The following is a 23,280-nucleotide window of genomic DNA, read 5'->3' as shown; positions in this document are numbered from 1 at the left end:
CAAAACAAAAAACAAAAAATATAGGCAAAATATATCTCAAGCAATTTACTCATCATTTAGTAATTCTGACCAAATAGAAAATTATGAATCTGGAAGGACCTACTCTGGATGAAGGAATGCTGGCTCTCTGAAATCACCATTTTCCTTTCTAGATGTTCACCAACACCTCCGTAGTGATTAGAATTTTCTGGGATCATGAAACTCAGCTCACTGACTTACAGATTGCCGACTGTTCTCATCCACTTAATGAAAATGGCAACATTTGCCCCTCTTCAATCCTATGGTATTGCCCCCATTTTCAAGGACGTTTCAAATATCATTGAAAGTTAAGAGGGAACTCAGCCAGCACATCTGCTGTTTGAGTCAGGATTTAAGGATATACTTCATTTGGGTCAAGTGATGTTTTCATAGAGCTCAAATAAAGAACACTTATTTATCTTGAAGATCAACTTTCTGGGGTTTCCCCCTTGTCATTCCTAATGTAAAATTCATTCTTTTATAGAGAGAAGTTAATCAGTGGAAGCATACATTAAGCTCTTACTGTGTATCAGGCACTGTGCTAAGTGCTAGGGATACAAAGAAAGGCAGAAACAGTCCCAACTTTTTTTTTTTTTTTTTTTTAAACTGAGGTAATTAGGATCAAATGACTTGCCTAGGGTCCCACAGCTAGGAACTGTGAAGGGTCTGAGGCCACCTTGGGTTCCAGGGCTGTGCTCTCTCCATTGTGCCACCCAGCAGCCCCCCAGTCCGTACTTTCAAGGAGCTTATGTTCTAACAGGGGAAACAAGTAAATGTGTTGTGAGCAGAGTCTGAACTAGGGCCCTGGTGTAGGAGGGGAGCAATGGGTAGAGGCGCTCTGAAGACAGAAATGCCAAGATCTGGCCACAATATTCCACTCACCACCTCACCTCCGCTATGGTATACATAAAAATATACACTTTCTTTCCTTACAACGTCAATAAATTTAAGCATACTTTTTAAGGAAAATAATTTTTTTTTAAATTCCTCTCTTGCTAATAAGTTATTCTTGAAACATATTGTTTTACATAGTATTTTACAGGACAGATGAAAAAATGCAGATGCATAGTATAAAGGCTAAACAGACCTTCAACCATAATGGAAGAAACATTTCTCCCCCAAATTTCAGCAGACTATACTGCAGTGTTTTCATGAACTTTTTAATAAAATTAATACTCCTGCCTGTAGGTAAAACATTCTAAGTACCAAGAGGGGACAGACGGGCAAGCCAGCACCACTAGTCACAATGACCATCAGGAACAAGCTAGTCCAGACACATGTTTGGTCAAAGGACCATCCACAGATTAGTCCAATACATGGATCTGATAGCTTTGGCATTGCTAGGCAACTGACCAATGCACAATGTGCAATTCCTTCACATAACATGCAAAAGAGGCTAAGAAACCTGTGATCTCCGCCCTCATCTCTTCCTTCGGGTTCTGTCTCAAATCCTCCTAAAAATTCCCTGACTAGGAAATTGGTATGATATATTAAGACCCCAAAACATCTAAAAACTGTAAATTACAGCTAACTTTTCTTCAAAGGTATCAATGAATAGATTCCCTAAACAGGAACTATGTGCTATTATAACAAAATTTTTATTTGTGGTAATACCCAGAACAAACTTCTTAAAAAAAAGTTTTTAACAATAAAACTGTACAACAATGGAACAGATTCCCTTTTGAAACAATGAGTATAACTGGAGTATAATATTCAAGCAAAGGCTTTGAGTTGTATTACTTGTATTTGAGTAGCATTACTTTAAATATTGGGTAACAATTTGAATTTGATAATCTTTACATTATCTTGAAATGACAGGACTCTCAAATTCTATTTTAAATATTTAAATATAACTAAATATTAAATATGCAAAAATATAATATTTTAAAATTTAAATATTATAAATAAATAAAATATTTACATATTTTAAAATGACATTTACAAACTATATAATGTTAAAAAGTTATTTATTTGGGTCTAATAGGATATAACCAACCATTATATCAATACATCTTTCAGAGATTATGTACAAGAGCTCTCTCTTCTTTTTCATTTCTTTCCTATGTAGACCTTTTTCCATCCTTCCTATTTTCTGGTGTCTCACTTTCACTTTCTTTTAAATGATGCTTTACTGGTCATTTTTTAAAAGTTAAATTGATGTAGTTTGTTTTTAGAAATGTTTACATACTTGTAAATATTTCCTCCTCCACTTTGTGAGGTTTCTTGTAATAAAATAAAACAATCAAGTCTAACAAAAATAACATCACCTTAAAGGGTATACAACATTCTACATTTAGCATACCAACCTCTTTATTCAGTTTTTTAAGATTAATAAATCTATTTTGTGTTGCTCCCATCCTCCACTTTACTGGAAAAAAAAAAAGGGGGGGGAGGAAAGTGTTGTAAAAAAAGTATTGCTTTAACTAAGCAAATTCCCTCATTTGCTGCGTACAATGTGTATCTGTCTCTTTTGACACACATACACATATTTCTTCATGGGGCCTTTAGAATCATGAAGGGTGGATGTATTTATTGATGAGCCTCCCTTTCAGGAATATCAGTTGAGTGAAGGAAGCAATTTAAAACAGAAGCAGTTTTATACAGTGAAAATTATTCTGGATACTGAGTTATGAGGCCTGGTTCTGCCCTTTTTCTTACCACGATTATTCCTGACTCCCAACATCCTGATTATGTTATCTCTGGTTCTATACTTCCCACACACTTGGTGCTTAGCTAACCTTGGCAACTGCACATATCCCTTTCCTAAGGTGGAAGCAGCCCTGAAAGGTTGAACCCTTTCCTGGATTAATTAGCTTCCCAATGTGTGAGTTCTTTATGATGAAATTCATTATTAAAGTTCCATCTCTAACAATAGACATATCTCTATTCATCATGGGAAGTGTTATTTATGTCACATTTTGCTTGTCCTTATTAAGAAAAGCCTATCTTTTTAATTCTCCCATCTCAGTGTCTCTCCTTATTTTATTTTTATCCTATTCTACAGTTAACAATATTTTTAAAAAACAATTTTATGTTTTAACATTACCTTCCTTTCAGTATATGCCCTTCCCCCTTTACCAAACAAAAAAAAAAGGAGTGAAAAAAAAAAGAATCCAACAAAACTAATTGACTTCTCAATCAAGTCCCAAAGTATAGATAGTATTCCACGTGCATAGTACACCAAAGTCCCCCACAAGGGAGTAGAATGTACTTTACACAGCTTCTTTAGAATCAGGCTTGGTCAAAGTTATCAAACTGTGCATACTCTTTGACCCAGCAATGGGCTTAGATCCCACAGAAATACTAAAGAAGGGAAAGGGACCTGTATGTGCCAAAATGTTTGTGGCAGCTCTTTTCGTAGTGGCTAGAAGCTGGAAGATGAATGGATGTCCATCAATTGGAAAATGGTTGGGTAAATTATGGTATATGAAGGTTATGGAATATTATTGCTCTGTAAGAAATGACCAGCAGGAGGAATACAGAGAGGCTTGGAGAGACTTACATCAACTGATGCTGAGTGAAACGAGCAGAACTAGGGGATCATTATACACTTCAACAACAATACTGTATGAGGATGTATTCTGATGGAAGTGGAAATCTTCAACATAGAGAAGAGCTAATTCAGTTCTCATTGATCAATGATGGACAGAATCAGCTACACCCAGAGAAGGAACACTGGGAAATGAGTGTAAACTGTTTGCATTTTTGTTTTTCTTCCCAGGTTATTTTTACCTTTTGAATCCAATTCTTCTGTGCAACAAGAGAACCATTTGGTTCTGTACACATATATTGTATCTAGGATATACTATAACACATTTAACATGTATAAGACTGCCTGCCATCTAGGGGAGAGATTGGAGAGAAGGGAAAAGTCAGAACAGAAGTGAGTGCAAGGGATAATGTTGTAAAAAATTACCCAGGCATATGTTCTATCAATAAAAAAAAAAGAAAGAAAGAAAGAAAAGAAAAAAGATACCAATGAATTCCTATCCAATTAGATTTCACTCAATGGGGATTAAACCTTCAACAGAAAAAAAAAAAATCAGGCTTGGTCAATAAAACTATTTAGCTCTCAATTTCAATTTCTGTTTCTGTTGCTGCTATAAATTTTTGGTTAACTTTGACCTCCTTAGAAGTTATGGATATTTTAGATCACTTTCTTAGTCTAGTTCCAAATTGATTTATAGAATGTTTGAAATAATTCTTAGTCCTCAAAAGAACATTATTGTGTCAATCTTTTTTCAGTCTGAATTGTACATATATTTATTTATCTTTTATCATTTTTCTAGGGGTAAAGTAGGACAGTCCCGAGTCCTTTGGATTTATTTTTCCTCCTAATAGTGATTTGGAGCAACTTTTCAATCTTTTGCTATGCTTTCAAGAACCTTTTATTTAAATCCTCTGACCAACAAGAAATGACTTTTGTTGTACATGTGTATGTATACACGTGTGTATGTACACATGCATAATGCAATCAGACCTTATTAGATATTTTTGTTTTCCCCAGCTGCTTTGCTTATGTTTACTGCACTGTTTTCAGTTGTACAAAAGCTTTTCAATTTCCTGTAACCTAATTTATATTTTGTGATTGCCTCCATGTTTACTTATAAATTCCTTTCCCTGGGAAAGATCTCTTTATTTTTTCTTTTTTTTTTTAAATGGTTGGTTTATCCTTTAAAAATCAGGCCACTTAAGAAATCTGACATAAGGTGTATCCTTTGGCATGTAGTATAAAATGTTGGTCTAAATGTAATTTTCATCAACATGCTTTCCAATTTTCCCAGCAATTCTTATCAAACAGGGCATTCTTCAAAGCAAGCAATTTTTATTCTTGGGTTAATACAAGGTGGTTAAATGTTTCATTCCGAATCATTCTTCCTAATCTTCTGTTCCATTTACCTAAACTTTCTATTTTTTAAACCAGTATAAACCAATCTTTTGTGTTTTATAACAGAACTTGAAACCTGGGAAGTGCTATTCCAACATCATTCCTACTTTTTAATTATGATTTTCCTTTCATCTAATAGGTCTTATTACTCTTTATTTCTTTAAAGAATGCTTCATAATTATAGCTAGAGGTTTGGAGGGTGTCCTAATAGAGTGACTCCCAGATATCATATGCCTTCTGCAGTTATCCTGAATGAGACCTCCCTCTCCCTTGGATTGTATCCCGAGTTGTATTACTCAATAGCAATGCAGATGTTTTTACAAGTTTACCCAGGAAATGAATATATCTTTACTGTTGACCTCTGAACCTGCTCAGAGTACATCTCAATATCCTATCTTTTCCCTTTCCTTCCATTTCCATACCATACAATTTTATACCCTACCACTGACAATCCTGCCCCCTTTCCCCAGATTGATCATTTCTGGAGGTTGGAGGATTTAATACGAGGGCTATGAATTCAGCTTTTCTAACTTTTCTTCTCCAAATGTAACTGCCCCAAAAATCTTCAGCCCTTTAAGTCTTTCGTGGTCATTCTTTTTAAATGTCTATCAACATGGAAGGATTATCTTTACAGAATAGGTTATTATGAGTTCCTTTGTTTTATGGAGTATACTAGCCCTCCAATTTCCCAAAACTTGTGTGTATTCCAGGTTTATCTTTCATATTTGAATGCCTTGTTCCTTGCAGCTTATAAACTTATATTTCTGAAATTGCAAAGTGTAAGCTCTACATCCCTTAAGGATTTCAGAAAGAGGTTATTCTTTTTTTGCATGATGCCAATATGTGAATGTGATTGATCAAGTAGCTGTTGACTTCACTCAAAAGTGGGGTAGACTGTCTATATCATTTTCTGGTATTATTTGCTTCAGTTTGAAAATTCAAGACATTCTTCTAGAAAATCTATTGGGCTTAAATTATGCTGTCTGAAAGGTTATTTTGTTAGCTTTTACAGAATTCATGTGCTCTCACCATTTTTGCTGTTTACATCTGCCAAATTTTCCTCTACTTTAGTATTATTATGTATCTTTCATGATCTCTTTCTGAATTTTTAACTCTTTGGAAAAATTCTCTATTGTCTTTTCAGTTCTATGTCCCTGTTTAAAAGTAAGTAGTAATGGCTCAAATTTCCAATTAAATTCAATCCCTAATATCTTCTTTTAGTTGCTTTCTCTCTAAATCATTCTAGAGTTTCTTGCAATCATTCTGTGACCTTGGGGGCAGGTGGTGGGGAGATTGCTGCAAATTCTCATTTTCATCGATGAATGTTTGTTCATACTCATTCAATGTATTTTGGCTTCTCTTAGCGCTCCCCCCCCCCATTTCTGAATCTGTTATTTGAACCTGGACTTTTGCTCATTTGGGGGCTCACCATTGGCAAACCCAATTCTCCTGAGGTTTTCCCATGTTGGAAGGCTCTGATGCCTCTGATGCCCAATGAAAGGCAGCAGGGGGTATCAGTGAAGGGCAGCCCTGGATCCAGCTGGCTCCCAGCCCTCTTGCCCTGAGGTATAAAAAGCTCTCCCTCGTATTGGATTGGGCAGTCACTGGGTGATTTGGGTGGTGGTGGGGGATGATTGAAGCCAAGTCCCAAGAGAAGAGAAAGAGGAAGGAGACAGGAGTGTGCTGAGAGCCATGGTGGGCAGAGCTGTGCTGAATGAAGTGGCTGCCCTAGGTTTTCACCTTGTGCAGTGTTTCTCTTTTGATACTGTGAACTCAAGCTTTAGTTATTCAATATCTGGCACGTAGTTCCTTTTCTTGAGAAGATCTTAAAAACAACTATTGTACTACTTTGCCTATCATATGAGCTTTAATTGGCTCAGTTAAAACACAAATGCTCTTTTTAAAAGAAACACAATTTCAAATTCTAAAAATAATTCTAAAATAAATAAAATAAATTCTAAAAATAATACAATAAAGTATTTTTCTAACTCTGCAATCACAAGCTTCTATATCAAAAGAAATTTAAAATTAATTCCTTCAATGAGTCACACCAGATGTGGATGTATTTTCTGTGACTTATTTTTGTTTGCATGTGTTTTATTATTTATTCATTTACTGTTATCAGTAAATTAATACACTCAATCTTCTCTCCTCCTATAGGAAAGTGCCAGAATACATTTGTTTCAAAGCTTACCATGTCAAGTAAAATCAAGAGTTAAGAAAAAGAGCTACCATTATTTCCAATATATAGTGTCGGTTTTGTCTCCCATTTAGTTCCAGCACAAACAGAGCAGTCAGGAAGCCCTGAATTCAAATCCTGCCTCAGTGATCCTACACAAGTCACTTTACTCCTCAGCTATCTCTTCTTCTCTATGAGGGTTTTTTTTAATGCACAGAAGAGAACAAAAGTTCAAATGGAAGCAAACCTAACCTTCTGAAGGGACTGCATAGAATTCATCACATCCTTTTTTGGGGGATAGGGAGAGGAGAGGAAGCGTCTCAATTGTTGATTGATGGCTCATACTCAATGTTAGAAACCCTGGGGAAGCAGTATCAGCAGAGCTGATCTCCAAACGAGACTGCAGGGTCAGATACGCATCCTCCAAACAAGAGGTCCAAGAAGCTGAGGCTCCAGAAGTGCTTTGGGGCTGATCTGGGCCCCTCTGAGGCAATGTCTGAGAACCTGAAACTTAATCAGTGTTGGTTCCAGGGGCCACAGCAAAGGTGACCCATGGCGGCTGCCATTTGTTTCACTTCCGTCTTCTCTGCTGATTGCTCAGGACTCATGGACTTCCTGGCCCTTCAAAGCGGGTACATGACACAAAGGGGCCCGAGGTGACAGTCACTGAGCTTCCCTCCCCGTCCAGTCCTCCTCACAGTTTCACAGACAAGAAAGCATCTTCCTGGTTGTCCCTATTGGCCAAATGTTGAAATAAACTGATCTCAGAATAATTTCTCACGGGGGCTGACTACTTGAGTGAAGTGAAAGAGTGCCAGACTTGGAGAACCTTGGTGCCTGACCTTAGGAAATAAGCACTAGCCTTCCCGTTGGCACACAGATGGAGACTGTGTCTAGCAACAAGGGCATCGGCTTGTTTTCCGTAGCATTGTTTGGATCATACCCCAGAACTTCTACATCCAAACAAAAAAAATCGCTCTAGATGTAAAACATCAGAAGACATTTAGTACCACATGAGAGTTGTGAAAAGTGAGCTATTCCAATAACAGACAAGAATCTAGCAAATGAAATAAAACAATCTGACTCTAAAGATCAATTAAAGGACTGATTTATAGGGTGGTTTCAGTCTCAGGAGGCTGACAGCCAGTTCCCAGATTTAGGCAAGGGGCCTAGCAATCAGAACCCAGGTGTAAACAAATTTCATGAGTTGAGAAAGTTCTTCCCATTACAGGATTAAGAACACAACGATGCCTAATGTTCCTTTTCTTGGCTAGTAGGGATCCTGAGATGGTCAAAGTCACCATTTTGTTAAATTATACACGTTCCAATGATGCTGCCATTGCTCAAAACTTTCAACTGCTCTTTCAAAGTTTCTTTAAGAAGCTGCAGTGTTGGGGTAGCTAGCCCTGAAGTCAGGGGGCCTGAGTTCAAATCCAGCCTCAGATAGTTAAACAATTCATAGCTGTGTGACCCTGGGCAAGTCATTTAACCCCAATTGCCTCAGGGGGAAAAAAAAGCTGCAGTGTTTTTTCTTGAATGCTAGCAGAAATGGCAAATGCTAATTTATCTTTTATATATATGTGTGTGTGTGTGTGTGTGTATATATATACACACATATATATATAAATATATATGTATATGCACATATACACATTAAATACATACACACCTGGATATTTAATGGAAAAACTTATTATCTGGAAAGAAATATCACTCCTCTAGTCTTTGCTCTTGAGCTATAAGAATAACTAGAAAGTGAATAACCATGAACCTACCCAAAGAAAATCAGAACTTACTAAAAAACAATTCTAAATATTTGTATTGTGCAGGACAATACTTCATGGTGATAGATATAGCTTGAAAAAAACACAAATACTTTAAAAATGACAACAAGATATTTCAATATCTATCAGTTAAATTGATGGAGTAGAAGAGAAATATAAAATAAAGCTCAATAAAGAGGAAAAAAGTATTATTATAAGATGGTCAAAAGCAATCAAGATAGATTCAAGAGTTTGAATAGTTGGGTAATATCTAGGGCAAAGACAAAGGGATAGGGGAAAAAGTCACAGCGCTGAAAAATGAAAACTTGACCAACTTCTTCAATCTAAAAATTACATGTCCTTTTCCTCTCGAAGCCTCCCCACCACATCATCACCTATCTGTGCCCTTCAAAAGCTTATCATAAGCCACCTTCAGTATGACAGTTAACTCAGAACTCCATTTCCGGTGCTGCTTTACTCGCCATGGTTCTGTAGTCGTGGTGCCGGCAGCACATCTATTCAAGGATTTCTAAAAAGCACCCGATTTCAGGAAGAGTTTTGAGGATGCTTTTCTTGGGGAAAGGAAGGTGAGTTTCTACTGACCAAAAGAAGATGCTCTATGATCCGCCCATGTGCACCTCAAATTGGGGCTCCACTTTCCAAGTCTTTGCATGGACTGTCCCCCATGGCAGAAAGCCTCTCTCTACTTTTGAGTTTTTCCTTGCTTCCTTCAAAATTCAGTTCAAATCTCACCTCCTTCAAGACACTGTTCCAGATCTTGTCCCACCTGCTACTACTTTCTCCTCTCCGATTACTTTCTGAATGTCTCTTCTTGTATCTCCCTCCACTACAAATTAAGCTTCTAGAGGCAGAGGTTATTCCCCCCCCCCCATCACAATACCTAGTATATAATAAGCACTTTTTAAATGCATGGTGGCTGTCTGACTTACTAGAAACATCTTACTATCATGCCACTGCAGACTAAATATACAAGTGCCATTCAGTTTTGACACAATTTACCAATTCTTCCTCTAATTTAGCATACTCCTACTGTTTTACTGAGACAAGGGAAGGGGAGGTACGAGTGTGGACATAGATATCTCAAGCATAAGTGAACGTTAGCCAACTTCTGAAACCAGAGGACTCTGATGAACTTTCTACAAAACATTCAGCATAAAATATATTTCATCATCATTACCACATCATCTCTTTTCTAGATGTTTTGGACCTTTTTGAAAATATTCGAAGGGGAAAAAAATACTAAAAATAGAACACTATCCCCATTAATATTTATGATATGACAACCCAACTTTATCCTTCCCTTTTGAAGTAATCATAATTTAATTCATTTGTCATTAATTAATTGATCAATTAATCAAATTTAATGAGTTCCTCATGAATGCATCAATATCATTTTTATACCGGATCAATCAATGAAAAGATTAAGATAAATAAGGTGACTTCAGAATGGGGTTTCTCTTTTTACATTGTTTCTGTTAAAAACAGTAAGCATTCACATTTCCGTTGCAAGGGCATGCTATATAAATGTGAATGCTTACTGTTCTTCACAATAACCCTGTGAGGAGGGAAGTGCAAGGATTATTTCCAATTGACAGATGAGGAAACTAACGCTCCAAAAACTCAAGTACTCCAAGTACAGCGAGTATTTGGTGGCATTTGAACTCTCATCTTCTGAACAGATGGTTTCCTATGATCAAGCAGTAGCTTCCTGGGGGGCTACAATTACTAATCTGGTCACACTGAGACCCCATCACCATGACAACCCCACCACATCTGGACCATGCGCTGGAACGTGGCCATCCTGCCTGGCCCCCAGTCTCCTGCCCTATTAGGGCACTCGCCCTCAGAAAGGGCTCCTGAAGCCAGAGCTCCCGGAGTGCTTCTTCTGAACCTGCTTATCTAACGGGCAACCAGGATGCCTTAGGGGAGGCGCAAAGGCCAGGAGCATCAGTAGGGGGCCGCGACGTCCCAACAGGAGAGCTGTTTGGCCAGCGCTGTGGCTCCCGGGTCGCTCAGAGGGGAGACCAGGTGGAGTTCCTGAGGAGCTGGCTGTTTCCAAATGCGAGGAGGATCAGAGCTCAGGCTTTAGTTGCTTTGTCCTTCTGCAGAGCAAGGCTAAGTGCAAGCCTCAGGGCTGGGAGTTTATCAAGGCCAGCATCCAGGAAGTCTCCCCACTGCTGACCCCTGCTGAGAGGAGCCAGTGGGGAAGCCCCAGCATGAGGTAGCTGCATGGCACACCGGGTCTGGGTCAGGATCACTGCATGGTGCTGCAGTTGGACACTTCCTGGGTGACTCTGGGCAAGTCACTTAAGCTGCCTGCCTCAGTTTACTCAGATGTGTTTTTCATGGGGATAAAATGAGAGACGTGCAAAGCACTCTGCTTTATATAATTATGCCTATTATGATTATGATCCCAGAGGCCCAAGAAAATAAAGCAATTTAATAAAGCGTAGCGTTTTCATTTTCCCCTTGCAAGAGCAATGGCTTCCAACCCAAAGCAGGAGAATGGATTAGACACAGACATCAGTTTTTCTCTTCTTTTTCTTTCTTCTATAAAGCTTTTCCTTTACTATAGTTTTTAGAAGAAAACGGTGATTTAAAAAAAAAAAAAAAAGTAACAGTTATATTAATGCTAAAAAATTCCATACCAAAAGCCTTACCCAATGTATGGCTGAATTATTAATTGACTTTTCATTTTCTCCCTAAATCAATCCTCTTACCAAATGTAATAAAGTGATAAGAGGACTGGAGAGGGGGCATAGGGGAGTTGAAGTTGTTTTAAAGAAGGCCTGGGTTCAAGTTCCACTAAGAACACAGGGGAAGCATGACCCCAGCCACGTCACAAACTCTCCTGGACAACTCTACAAGACTCTAAGTTGCAGAGCAGGTGATCTCTTACTTTAGTTGAAGGAATTCCTGAGAGGTTCTTAAACCAATGAAATCACAGGCCCTCCCCCAAAACACTATGCAGTCTACTTTAGTGGTCCCTGGATTGAGGAAAACCTATTAAATATAGATATTTAAGCAATCATACTTAGCTACCCGCTTTACCTGCCTACTGGCAATGTGGCACAATGAAAAACAGGCTGGATTTAAAATGAGATCTTCATTGAAATCCCACTTGTATCACTGTGAAAAGCTGGGTATGTCACTTAACTTCTACTGATTTAATAAAATGAGGGAACTGGACTAAACTAAAGACCTTTCTAGTTCTAAATTTTGGTTCCTATGATCACACATGGACATGCAGGATCTCTTAGCTTCTGTGTAAAAACAAGAAATGGAAATGCTTGTTACAGAACTAGGAAAATCCAAGATCCATTTTTAATATAAGTTAATGGCAAACATGAAAATGTTTCAGTCTTTGTAGGAGAGACTCAATCTTACCTAACTCTTACAAAATTGTAATTTCTTTGAGCTCACAAAAAACAAACTGTGAAATATCTTTAGAGTAGTTTTTGCTACATATGACTTCCCAAATAGACTTTAATTGCTCCTAACATTTTTTTTAAAATTGTGACATAACCAAGAAATTTTTGGCTTAGTTTTTATTTTGTTTTGTATTTTTTTTTTGCCCAAGCAAATTTTAAAATCTATCCAAGAAGAATGTATTCTAAGTCTTTCGAGTAAAGAATGGCTAAAGCATTCACAAGAACAGAATCAAAATTGATTTTTGCTACTTGTATAAGTATAGGGATAAAGGAAGGAACAAGAGCACAGAAATATTGGAAATCATTCACTAGGAATTAAAAGCCAAAGTATGAAATTTAAAAGTCAAAGGGGGGGAAAAAAGGAGGCTTTAGGTTATTAAGTTTTAATTATTTGAATAAGATTATTATGCTGGACTCCTAAAGTATCCAAATACTGCACAGTCTTTGAAAAACTTTATATATTAAGCAGGAAGAAAAGTAGATGTTTAAGAGATACCTTTTAGAAAAAAGAAAAATATATATGATACTTAAATATTTTTTCATCAAATATTTGGGAAGCATGTTCATCAAAAAGGATATAGCAAGTTCACAGGTCAATGACCAACAATTATCAAGTGGATGAATTTTTTTTAAAAGGTGGCATTTTAGAACACTAGATACTTGAGATGGGCTTAGTAACAGTTCCAAAACATGTTAAATTACTGAAATATCAAAACAATTTTGTAATAAGGTGGTCTTACCAATAAATTTGTGATATAAGATGATACTGGGATATCTTCTAAGATCAAACTGAACTGCATTACTTTCCTATCTGTCCCCAACATACAATACACTGTTCTTTATTACTAAAGAAATTTTGTACTTTGCATATCCTTATAAATACAGGATTTTTCTAGAGCTGCTTCATGTCTTACTACCTTTCACAAAGCTTTTAGCAACAAATATGAACTACCAAATTAGGGGTTTTCCATGGTTTCAAAAAGTCAAAATGGTTCTGATTGCATCACTCATGTAACATTATAAGAACATAAAAGCCTGAACATATTTGGTGGTTATGGATATCGTGAACCTCGAATTATGATTATTGTTAACCACAAACAGTAAGAGTAAGACTAAGTACCACAAATACACAGATTATGATTAATAAGACATACATTTCTGAATAAAAAATAAACATACTATTAAAAAATATGAATCATTCACTTTCCTGAGTGAAAACTTTATATATAGAACAAAACAAGTACAAACTATGGCCTCCAGGAGTAGTCACACTGAAGCAAAGAGAAAAATCTGCACTATAAACTCAAACATTAGTTACAGTGTAAAATGGGTATTACTCTGAATTTTGATTTAAAAAAAAAAAAAAGTATTGTCCATTACCTATATAAAAAATTAGATAAAACTTAATAGTTGAGAAACTCCTATAATTCGTTTTAATTTAGTCCTTGAATTTCAACAGTATGACATACAAGTAAAACATTTAACCCAAAATGCTAAATGCTATAGACTCAAAACTATATCTCTAACCCACATAATAAAGTACCTTGGACTACTCAGTAATTATTGCTAACAAAACTAGGTTTTACTCTGTCAATGCCCTCAGTACAATGGGTCACTGGGATGTTTCCAAGCCATACCTTTTAATCCACGCCATGGTACTTCAAGAACATGTTAAGGTGAGCCACGGCTCGGCACACTTCGATGCACCTCAAAACACCTCAGCCAGTGTATCATTCTCCTTTCCCCTGGAGATCATAATGGCTCCGAAGAACTATAATGCTTCCATTTCAATGTCAGTCTCATACAAAATTTCAATAACTTTAAAAAAACAAAAACAAAAAAAAAATGACTTTAAGTGTTAGTATGTTAAAACACTAGAGAACTGTGTTAAACAAACTGCCGTGACCAAGAAAAATAAATAAGCTGCTGCTAATGTGAGATACTGTCATTTTAAACAAATACTATTATGTACACAGGAGTCAACTTTTGCGATAGTGATCTGAGGGATGTAATTATGAGAAATTCCAGGCTGTGATTTAGGGTGGTCTCCAGCCCGGGCAGGCTGCTGAATCTCCTCAGTTTTCCCAACAACAGCAGAAGACAGATCACTCTGGTCTAAGTGGACGGACTCTGCATGGCACTCTTGCAGGCTGGCATTCTCTCTCAGACATGAAAATCATGTTGAATTATTTAAATTTGTACACTTTCTAACAAATTGAAAAAGTTTCCATTAGGAAGGTCTCCTTACACCTCTCTATACAAATGGTAACAAAATCTATATATGGGTTTCCTCAAATTTGCAATCTCTTGATTTTTCATTATGTGTACTGATAGAATGTTCTTTCTCATTAAAAACCATACTTCAACTTGAGGAGGGAGGAACATTAACAAAAAAATTTCAATTATAATTCCTATAGAGATAACTTGGAATTTGGCCTACAGGGAGGGAGACAAAAATGAGCTAATAGCTACTCGAATGTATACATACATTATTTATCATAAAGGAAATAATGATATTTTAGGATCAGCTCTCATTAACCAAGATAAGTTTGATAAAACTGAACTTTAAATAAGAATTTAATGATCAGAAGAAAAGGAGAAAAAAAAAAAAAAGACTAGGTAAATCATAAGAGATAAATAGGTAAATCATAAGAGATAGAGTACTAAGTTATTTCTGTTTATAAATGATAAGGAATATGACAAAATCACAATGAAAAATTTACTTTATAGATGTGAGATAACATTGAGACTGATACTAAACCACTAAAAGATCAATCCAAAACAAAATGTTATTAACAAAATTAAATATTACACAAGGCTGCCATCATCAGGTACTATAACCTAACTGGTATGCTGAAATTAAAAAAAAAAAAAATGAATTTTTACAAAATAAATTTTAGTTTAAAAAGAGGCACTGCTTTATAAACTGTTGCTGAAACCACTTTTTATACCCAAATTACAAAAAACTATTAACTTGTTTATTTTTTAAAATGGAGACATGTTCCTATATTTTAGAATTAAATATTTAAAGAAGATCTAAAATATTCTATATTCATTTAGCAGTTATTTATTAAATACTTATTGCAAAATACCGACAGGATACTGAGGAAGATATAAAGATAATTAAACTTCCTCCCATCCCTCAGCATACACACTCCAAAGTATGCATTAATTTAAAATAAATATATAAAACAATACTACTAAATAAAATATAACCTTGAGCATAAAATGTCATGTAAAGGCCAAGGAACAAAAAAGTTCATTTTCAGTTTTTGGAAAGGGCCAGGGAGGTGGGTGGAGTAATACTTAAAAAAGAGACTGTAGAGCTTGAGCTACCTTACAGGATTAATAGGATTTCATAAAGCAGTTTTACTTTTTTTTTTGTAATAAGCAATAGAGGAATATTTCTCAAAGACACCTTCATGAGCTGTAACTAGATTCATTCATGTTTATTTCAGCCTAAGTAATAATGTCACAAGCAGACATGGCCACAGAGAATAGAATAGGTACACTGAATTTTTTAAATGTATGAAAAATGCAAAGAGAAAATGGTTGAGAAATTTCATATTTCCTGTACACTTACAGGGAAATTTAAGATTTTATTGACAGCCATCCATTCATTACATTCCCAATTTTATTAAATATAAACTGCAAAACTGAGCCATTAAGCAGTTCATTTGCATGTTTATAGATTTATTATCGTTACTGATAATAAAAATCAAAGGATTTTAACTTTTCTTTGTGTCATGGACCTCTTTCTATGATGACAGTATATAGTCTTCCTTAACCTAGGTTGTTTTTTTTTTTTCATTCAAAATGGAAAGAAATGCAATCTCAGTTTGTTATCATTCAGTCGTTTTTTAGTTGTGTCCAACCCTTTATAACTCCATTTGAGATTTTCTTGGAAGATTTACTGGAGGGGTTTGCCATTTCCTAAACTGAGGCAAACAGGGTGAGGTGGTAGCCCAGGGTCACACAGCTAGCATGTGTAGGAGGCTGTATATGAACTAAGGAAAGTGATTTTCCTGACTCCAGGCCTAGCCACTCAATCTACTGGGCCACCTAGCTTCCCTATTGGAGGCTAGTAAAAGTAAAGATGTAATTTTAAGTTCACAATCTCTTGAAATCTATCCACAGATGGTGGTTTGTGGATCCCAGGTTAAGAATCCTTGGCTATAAACCAATTCCACAGTTGGTAAAAAACAAAACAAAACAAATAAAACCCCCACAAACACAAAAACACTTTCAAAGAAAGTCTATTATAAAATACCATATTATATTTAATCATACAATCTAAATATAACACTCTTCTCTAAGCCCCAAGACTGAAAGCAGTAAATGGATAATTGGGTAAGGAAGCTTTTTGAAAGTATAAAAAAATTATAAAATATCACCCTCCTATGGGATGACTTAATTAAAATCTCACAGTCTCAAATGGTAAAAATAATTAATGGCCATTTTTATAGCTCTTCCTCAAATTATTTTTAAAGTTAAGGGAATTAAGGTCTAAATACTATAATTTAGATATTAGTGGCCACAAAAACTCTCAATGCTCAACTAGTGTCCACAGTATAGTAACAAATATAGAATGCCTGGTATAAAAAGATTATTTCTAAGGTAATTTTACACCTCTGAAGCTTATGAACTAAAAAGTCTATCTGATAACTCAAAATTTTGCCTCTTAGGAATCAGTATCTCCCTTTTAAGTGAAGTATAGAAATACTACTTTCTACAGGAATCTTTTCCTGATTCTCCAGGTTCCAGTACCTCCTTCTTCCCTCCCTCGCCTCATCTATGTTTTGCCTTTATTTGTGAATGTTTTCCAATAGAGGGTAAACTCCAGGAGGGCAGGGGATGCTCTCCTCCCATATGTGTATAATATGGATGGAACCTTAGTGAAACCTCAGAAAAAACCCAAACCAGAAACCACTGCAGGAACTAGAAGACAAGCTGAAAGCTAAATAAAAAAAACAAGAAGACCAGACAAGGATAAGGCCAGCAGCCCTCCCCCGCCCCCAGTCCCTCCCCACTCACACCTTTGCCTGCAGAAAATGCCCTAAGTCCCAAAAGGGAAGGAGCAGACCCAGCCAAGCCCAGAGCCAGAAAGGCCCAACGAACCCCATGGGAAATGACAGGGAGCAACTTCCATATCAGAAGGGAAGAGGGAATCCAACAGAGACCTGGGGGCAACAGGGAAGGGGAGCTGCTGTAAGCAGCCCTCAGCTAAGCTCAGAACTGGACAAGGAGAGGCCCTATGGAGAGCCTCTGAATCTCAAAAACAGGGAGAGGGTGTGGGGGTAACCTGGGGGGAGAGGTGGAGATCAGCACAGGAAACCAGGGCACGACCAAAGTACGCAGGAAGTGAAGCTGGGCACAAAGCCCCAATTCATGAACTAAAGCCAGAGATGAGTAAATCAAGGAAAACAAGGCCTAAGGGGAAGAAGGACCGCAAGCTGGAGTCTTCCCAAGCTGGCCAGCAGCGGCACAAGGGGAAAGATGCCTTCCACACGCGATCCGAACCCCCGACTTCATTCAGGGGTTGGGAAAACCAAAATGAAAGCTGGTGAGGGAAGGTCCAGAAGGAGAAGAAAGTTCAGAAAACTCCCTCTCCTGGGAGTGGGAAAGTCCAAAGAGAAACCAATGACTTCACGATGTAGGAAAAGTATTAGAACACACCAAACCATCCTGAAGACAGAAGAAAACAAAATATTTTATTTTTAAAAATTGACTTAGAAAAGAAGTCAAGAAAAGATAATTTCACTATCCCCATAGCCCCTCAAAACTATCATTATAACAATGAAATCTCGACCTAATGCCTCACAAAAGGACAAAGCAGATAAGAATGAGCATTTCCACAGTGCCCACCATGTGCCCGCCACATGCCCACCACGTGCCTGCCCTGGACCAAGCACTTCACCCCTTCATCTTAGCAGATTCCCCCATAATTCATCCAGAATTGTTCGAGGGGAGGCGAATCCCAACCAAGCCACAGCCTAGACCCTCGACTCCGGCATCGGGTCCCAGGCTGCAGACCTCAAGCATCGAGGAACACTTCAGAGTTGCTGAAGAGTAAGCGATTTCTATTAAAAACGATTATTGTATTTTAGAATATTTTAACAGGAATACTCCAATATTCCAAAAGACAAAATGACATGAAATGATAACCAAAGCTCCTTTGCCTTGGCACAAGTATGGGTAATCGACAGGGGGAATGAGCTTTTAATAGGCAGAAAGTGTGAAACACCTAAGAAATAAGTTTAGCGGGAAGAAAGCTGACCTGGGTTCTAGACTTGGGTCTGCCAATGATTAGCCCCATAACCTCGAGCACGCCAGATCTCTTAGCTTCTCTGAAATAATTTCCTGGTCTATAAAATGAGAGGGAGAAATGAGAAGATTTTCCAGCTCTATGATTAAAACCTGACAGTCAGAAAAATTCAGCTGACATTTGAATGAACAGGACTACTCTCATGGTCTGTCAGAAATATTAAAATTTATTAAGAATAGAATTTGGAAACGATCATCTGACAGGCAGAATGGGTGGTGCACTACGTGTGAAAATAACGTGAACTGAGAATGATTTTAAAAAGAGAATGAAAGACATAGATGATGTTAGAGTAGTCCCTTCCAACTTTTTAAGAATCTACAATTCTAAGAAAAGACAGGGTATGAGTGACCAAGCAAAGCCTCTTAAGAGCTTAATAATTTAGAAACTTATTCTGTGAATACTTACCTTAAGGACACACTTGTTCTCAATTACTTGGAAATACTTAGTTATGACTTAGTGACCCTTCCATTATTAAGAATGAAAAAAACTCCACAAGTTCTTAGAATGTCAACTGCTACAGACTATTCTTTAAAAACTATGCTCAACCAGAAAATATATCAAAACTGTGAAAGGAATTATAAAAAGATCTAATTTATACATTAATATTGTAATTCTCAATCCAACCAAATACTAAAATAAATTGCCAAGTGCCGAGTTTATTTAAGAGGCTAAAGACAGAATTAGTACTTCTGAATTAGTACTAAAAACTAGCAATAAAAAAAATATGCTCTTTGTATCACTTTTGGGAGAGGGAAGGCCAAGTTTTCTTTCTTTCTTTTTTTTTTTTTTTTTTTTTAAATAAAGCTCCACTTGGTGGAGCTCTATTCCTATTCTTTTAAATGTTTCCCAATTTTTAGTTTCATTACTATAAAATAAGTTAATATAGCACCAAAACTGACAATGAAGAAGGACTTAAGGCAGTAATGACTCAGGACTCAAAATAAAGAGCCACAAATTTCAGCCTTATTATGAGGAAAATGCAAGTATGAAAAACTTCATCCAAACTCAGTAAGGCAAACTTTAACAGAGCTACCTACATGTATAAGAGTGGAAAGAGCCTAAGCTTTTCTTAGCTATGGATCTTGTGTTAATCCTTCAGAGTCACAATCTCTTCATCTATCTGTAAAACCTATAAATAAAAAAAATAATAATAATGTAACAATATAATATAAATATATTCCCGCATGCCACAATCCCAGAATCTCAGAGATGGGAAGGAACTTAAAAGCCATCCAGTCCAAGCTGTCCCCAAGCAGAAATCCCTTCTCTGACATCCCCCAAAAATGGCAATCTAGTCTACATCTATCTGACAAGGAAATGGATTTTATTTTTGTATTTCTCTGAACATTTTTTCCTAAAATACATCTCAAATCTTAACTTAAATGTTAAATCTAAATTTGTATCCTGATAGATTCCTATATAACTAGGCAAATAAAAGGAAATTAAATATGATTTTTTCTTTTTAATTACCTTTCCAAAAAAAGCCCCTGAGGGAGGGGATATATGCATGTGTGTATATATATATATATATATATATATAGACTTTTTTCATGGCAATAATTGTATTTGTGGGTAAACTCTAAAATTAAATGTTCAATCACAGTTTTAGTGTTATTTCTATACCCTTTTTCAACTCCTCCCTACAGTTAAACTAATAATGGATATGTGGAGAAGATGGAGATATTACTGAAATTTTCTGCAAAGGATGGTGGCAATCCTTTATGCAAAACTGAGTTAAAAACCAACATTTTGACAGAAATATTTGATTAAACTAATCTGGATTTTTAGGTTAGGGCCAACAAAACTTATTCTGATACATTCTTATTAACACTGAATTTTAAGTATAACATTCTAAATGGGGCAAAAATATTTCCAATCCATCTGATTATTCAGGAGCTGAGGATGTATAATCTATAGATCATTCAGTCATCCCATTTGTTATTTCCCATTCTACTCTGGCCAAGTCAATATTTTGCTAGCATCAAAGACAAGCAGAAATGAAACTGAAATCAGTCCAACTTCTGCTCTGGTGAAGGAAAAGAATGAAATTATTAGTAAAAATCAAACACCTTGAATGATCAGATTTAAACCATACATACTAAGATGATCAATTATTTGCTGGTAGAGCTAAATAATAAGTAATTTGGTAGAACATTTATAAAGCATGTACCAGAAGATTTAATTTAAGAGAATTGTTGTGGTTTTTTGTTACCTATATACTGTAATAATATAAAAGTGATGCTACTTGAAAAATGTTAAAAAGAGCTGAAAGGTTAATAAACAAGGAAGACCTGTAACTTTACTTTCCTTTATGAATAAAACTAACATCATTTGGAAGTACACATATAGCTGAAAAGAACAGCTGTATATTTATTCAATATGGCATCTAAAAAAACTCATTCAACTCTTGAGTATTAATTTGTATCTGATTAAAATTTACCTTTACCACTCCACATACCTTCCCTTTATTTTTCCCCTTTACAAATGCCGATTGATTTAAGATATACAATTGATCTATTTTTTTTAGGAAAGACACTTCTGGTAAAATCACATTATGATAAGTTAAAAACTATACAAAATAATTTTGCTAAAATGAGGGCAATGTTATTCTCAGTCTTTTGGACCTTGATTTGAGACTTAAAATCACTGGCTGAGCCACATTACATACAAGCAAGCATAGAATAATGTCCACCTTAGTTAGCTCTTAGATCTTTTAGATTTTGTTTGCCATGTGGCAGATGGTTTAGAGTTTAAGTGGTTGGGATTTTTGAAGTGAGAAGGACAATTGCTACCAGAAAAAAGGGCCAAAGCTTAATTCTTTTTAACTACAATTCAAATGATACTCAATCAGGTACATTCATTATAGAAGGCATTTGTTTACTGGATAGAGACCCAACACAAGCCAGATCACTTGTATAGAATTTTCACTAGTTGTAACAAAACCAAGCATTATTTCTGTAACTCATTCTGAGTGATATGGAAGTAGTTTTCTGCAACAAAAGTCATTGGGGAGAGAGAGAGAGAGAGAGAGAGAGAGAGAGAGAGAGAGAGAGAGAGAGAGAGAGAGAGAGAGAGAGAGAGAGAGAATATATGTGTATGTGAGATTATTCACTTCAACAGTAGAGATACTAAGATAAAATGTTTGAATACTTATACCCATCAGTACTGGGATCAGTAGTGGTTACAGATAAAGATTGACTGACAATATATTTTGAGTTGGCTGATCAAAGTTAAGATAGCCTATGTGATTAGGGAACATTTATTCTATACATATTGCTAAGTGGTTTACACAGGGATTGAATCTCTTGTACTTCAGTCAATTACTTTATAAAGAACCAAAACAGATATTAAATATTAAAGAAAGTTTATGACTTTAAAACTGAGCTTTTATCTAAAGAAAAAACAATGAACAACTCTTAAGCTTAAAAACTAAAAATATTCCAACTCAAAAAATCTTCAAAGGGCCAATTCTATACTAAAAAACAAAGTTATTTTCTCATTTGCAGTAAATTTTCTGAATGGAAATGATTTGTTTTCTATTTCTTAAATTGCTTTTATTTCTAAAAAACGTATACGTTAACTGTGAAAATCAAAAATCTGCAGGGAAATATATAAACAATTGTGACATAAACAGACCGAAATCAACTTTACAAAGTTAAAAATATTTTAAATTTATAAACAATTAAATATAATTAAGGAATTCCTAAACTGTGGCTAAGTTGTTTAAAATATTGCTCAAAAGAATTTCTTCATAGGTGATGTCAACTCCTTTTACTGAAATTATACATAATTTTGCAGGAAAATTATATATATATATATATATATATATATATATATATATATATATATATATATATATATATACAGATATCATCATGAATATGAATTGGTTACTTAAAATGGATGCAGAAAAACTAAGTAAAGCAATTGTTTTGAAGATTTTATCCAAAATACCGTATATATACTGAGGTAAACTAGACCTTCACAAGTGGAGATGATGCGACATAGGAGTGGCTAAAATACTCCAAGGAGCAACTAATGTACAATAATCAAACTAATATGGCTGATGTGCATAAGAACACAGGATTCTTTAGATAAAAATGGACAATATAATCTTAGATACATGCGTAACCAAGAATAAGGTAAGGATGTCTGGCCCCTCTTCCCCTGCATGAGATAGCACACTGACAAGTCTGATGATGCTATTGGTGACAATCAGAATAAGCCCTGAGAGAGAAGGATGAGGCTACTATTCACACCAACTGGCCGGTTAATCTGCTCTAGGCTGCACTCCCCACTATCTGGGCGCTCCCTCGCTGCAGTCTGTCCTTCCTTCTCCAAGAGGACCGGGGCATCTGGGAGGCGACACCCTTGAGGAGCTGGGTCTTGGCGGGGAAGGCCTGGGCGAGGTTTTGTCCTCTTTTCCCCTCTGGAGCTATCTGGGTGCAGGGCCAGGCAAGGATCAGGACAGAGGCAGTGGGGATGTGGGCCTGGTTAAGCTCAGAGGTAAGAAAGGAGGCAGAAAACTGCCTCTCTTAGCACATATGAACGTGTACCAGTGTGTGTGAGGGATGAAATCCTCACTCCTTTCTGGCCCAAACACACCTGACTATATTCACTCAGCCTGGGACAAACCCCTGGAGCTCCCTCCACTC

At 36.2% G+C, this 23,280-nt stretch overlaps 1 protein-coding gene across 3 annotated transcripts in view; it reads right to left on the bottom strand.

Annotated features, from left to right (window-relative positions):
* The window catches only part of RBPJ (recombination signal binding protein for immunoglobulin kappa J region), a 100,921-nt gene that overhangs the window by 52,865 nt on the left and 24,776 nt on the right, over positions 1–23,280 (bottom strand). For 2 of the 3 annotated variants that reach the window (XM_074274491.1, XM_074274492.1), the window contains exon 2: positions 13,938–14,118. The exons of the other annotated variant lie outside the window; for it this stretch is intronic. In XM_074274491.1, coding sequence (XP_074130592.1) covers positions 13,938–13,954 — 17 coding nt within the window. In that variant the 5' untranslated portion in view covers positions 13,955–14,118. The remainder of the gene's footprint in view (positions 1–13,937; positions 14,119–23,280) is intronic. 3 annotated transcript variants of the gene reach the window in all.

The sequence above is a fragment of the Sminthopsis crassicaudata genome, chromosome 6 (assembly GCF_048593235.1).
Source record: "Sminthopsis crassicaudata isolate SCR6 chromosome 6, ASM4859323v1, whole genome shotgun sequence".
Lineage (NCBI taxonomy): Eukaryota > Metazoa > Chordata > Mammalia > Dasyuromorphia > Dasyuridae > Sminthopsis > Sminthopsis crassicaudata.
The sequence above is the reverse complement of the archived record's forward strand: the minus strand, read 5'-3'. Positions and strand labels throughout refer to the sequence as shown.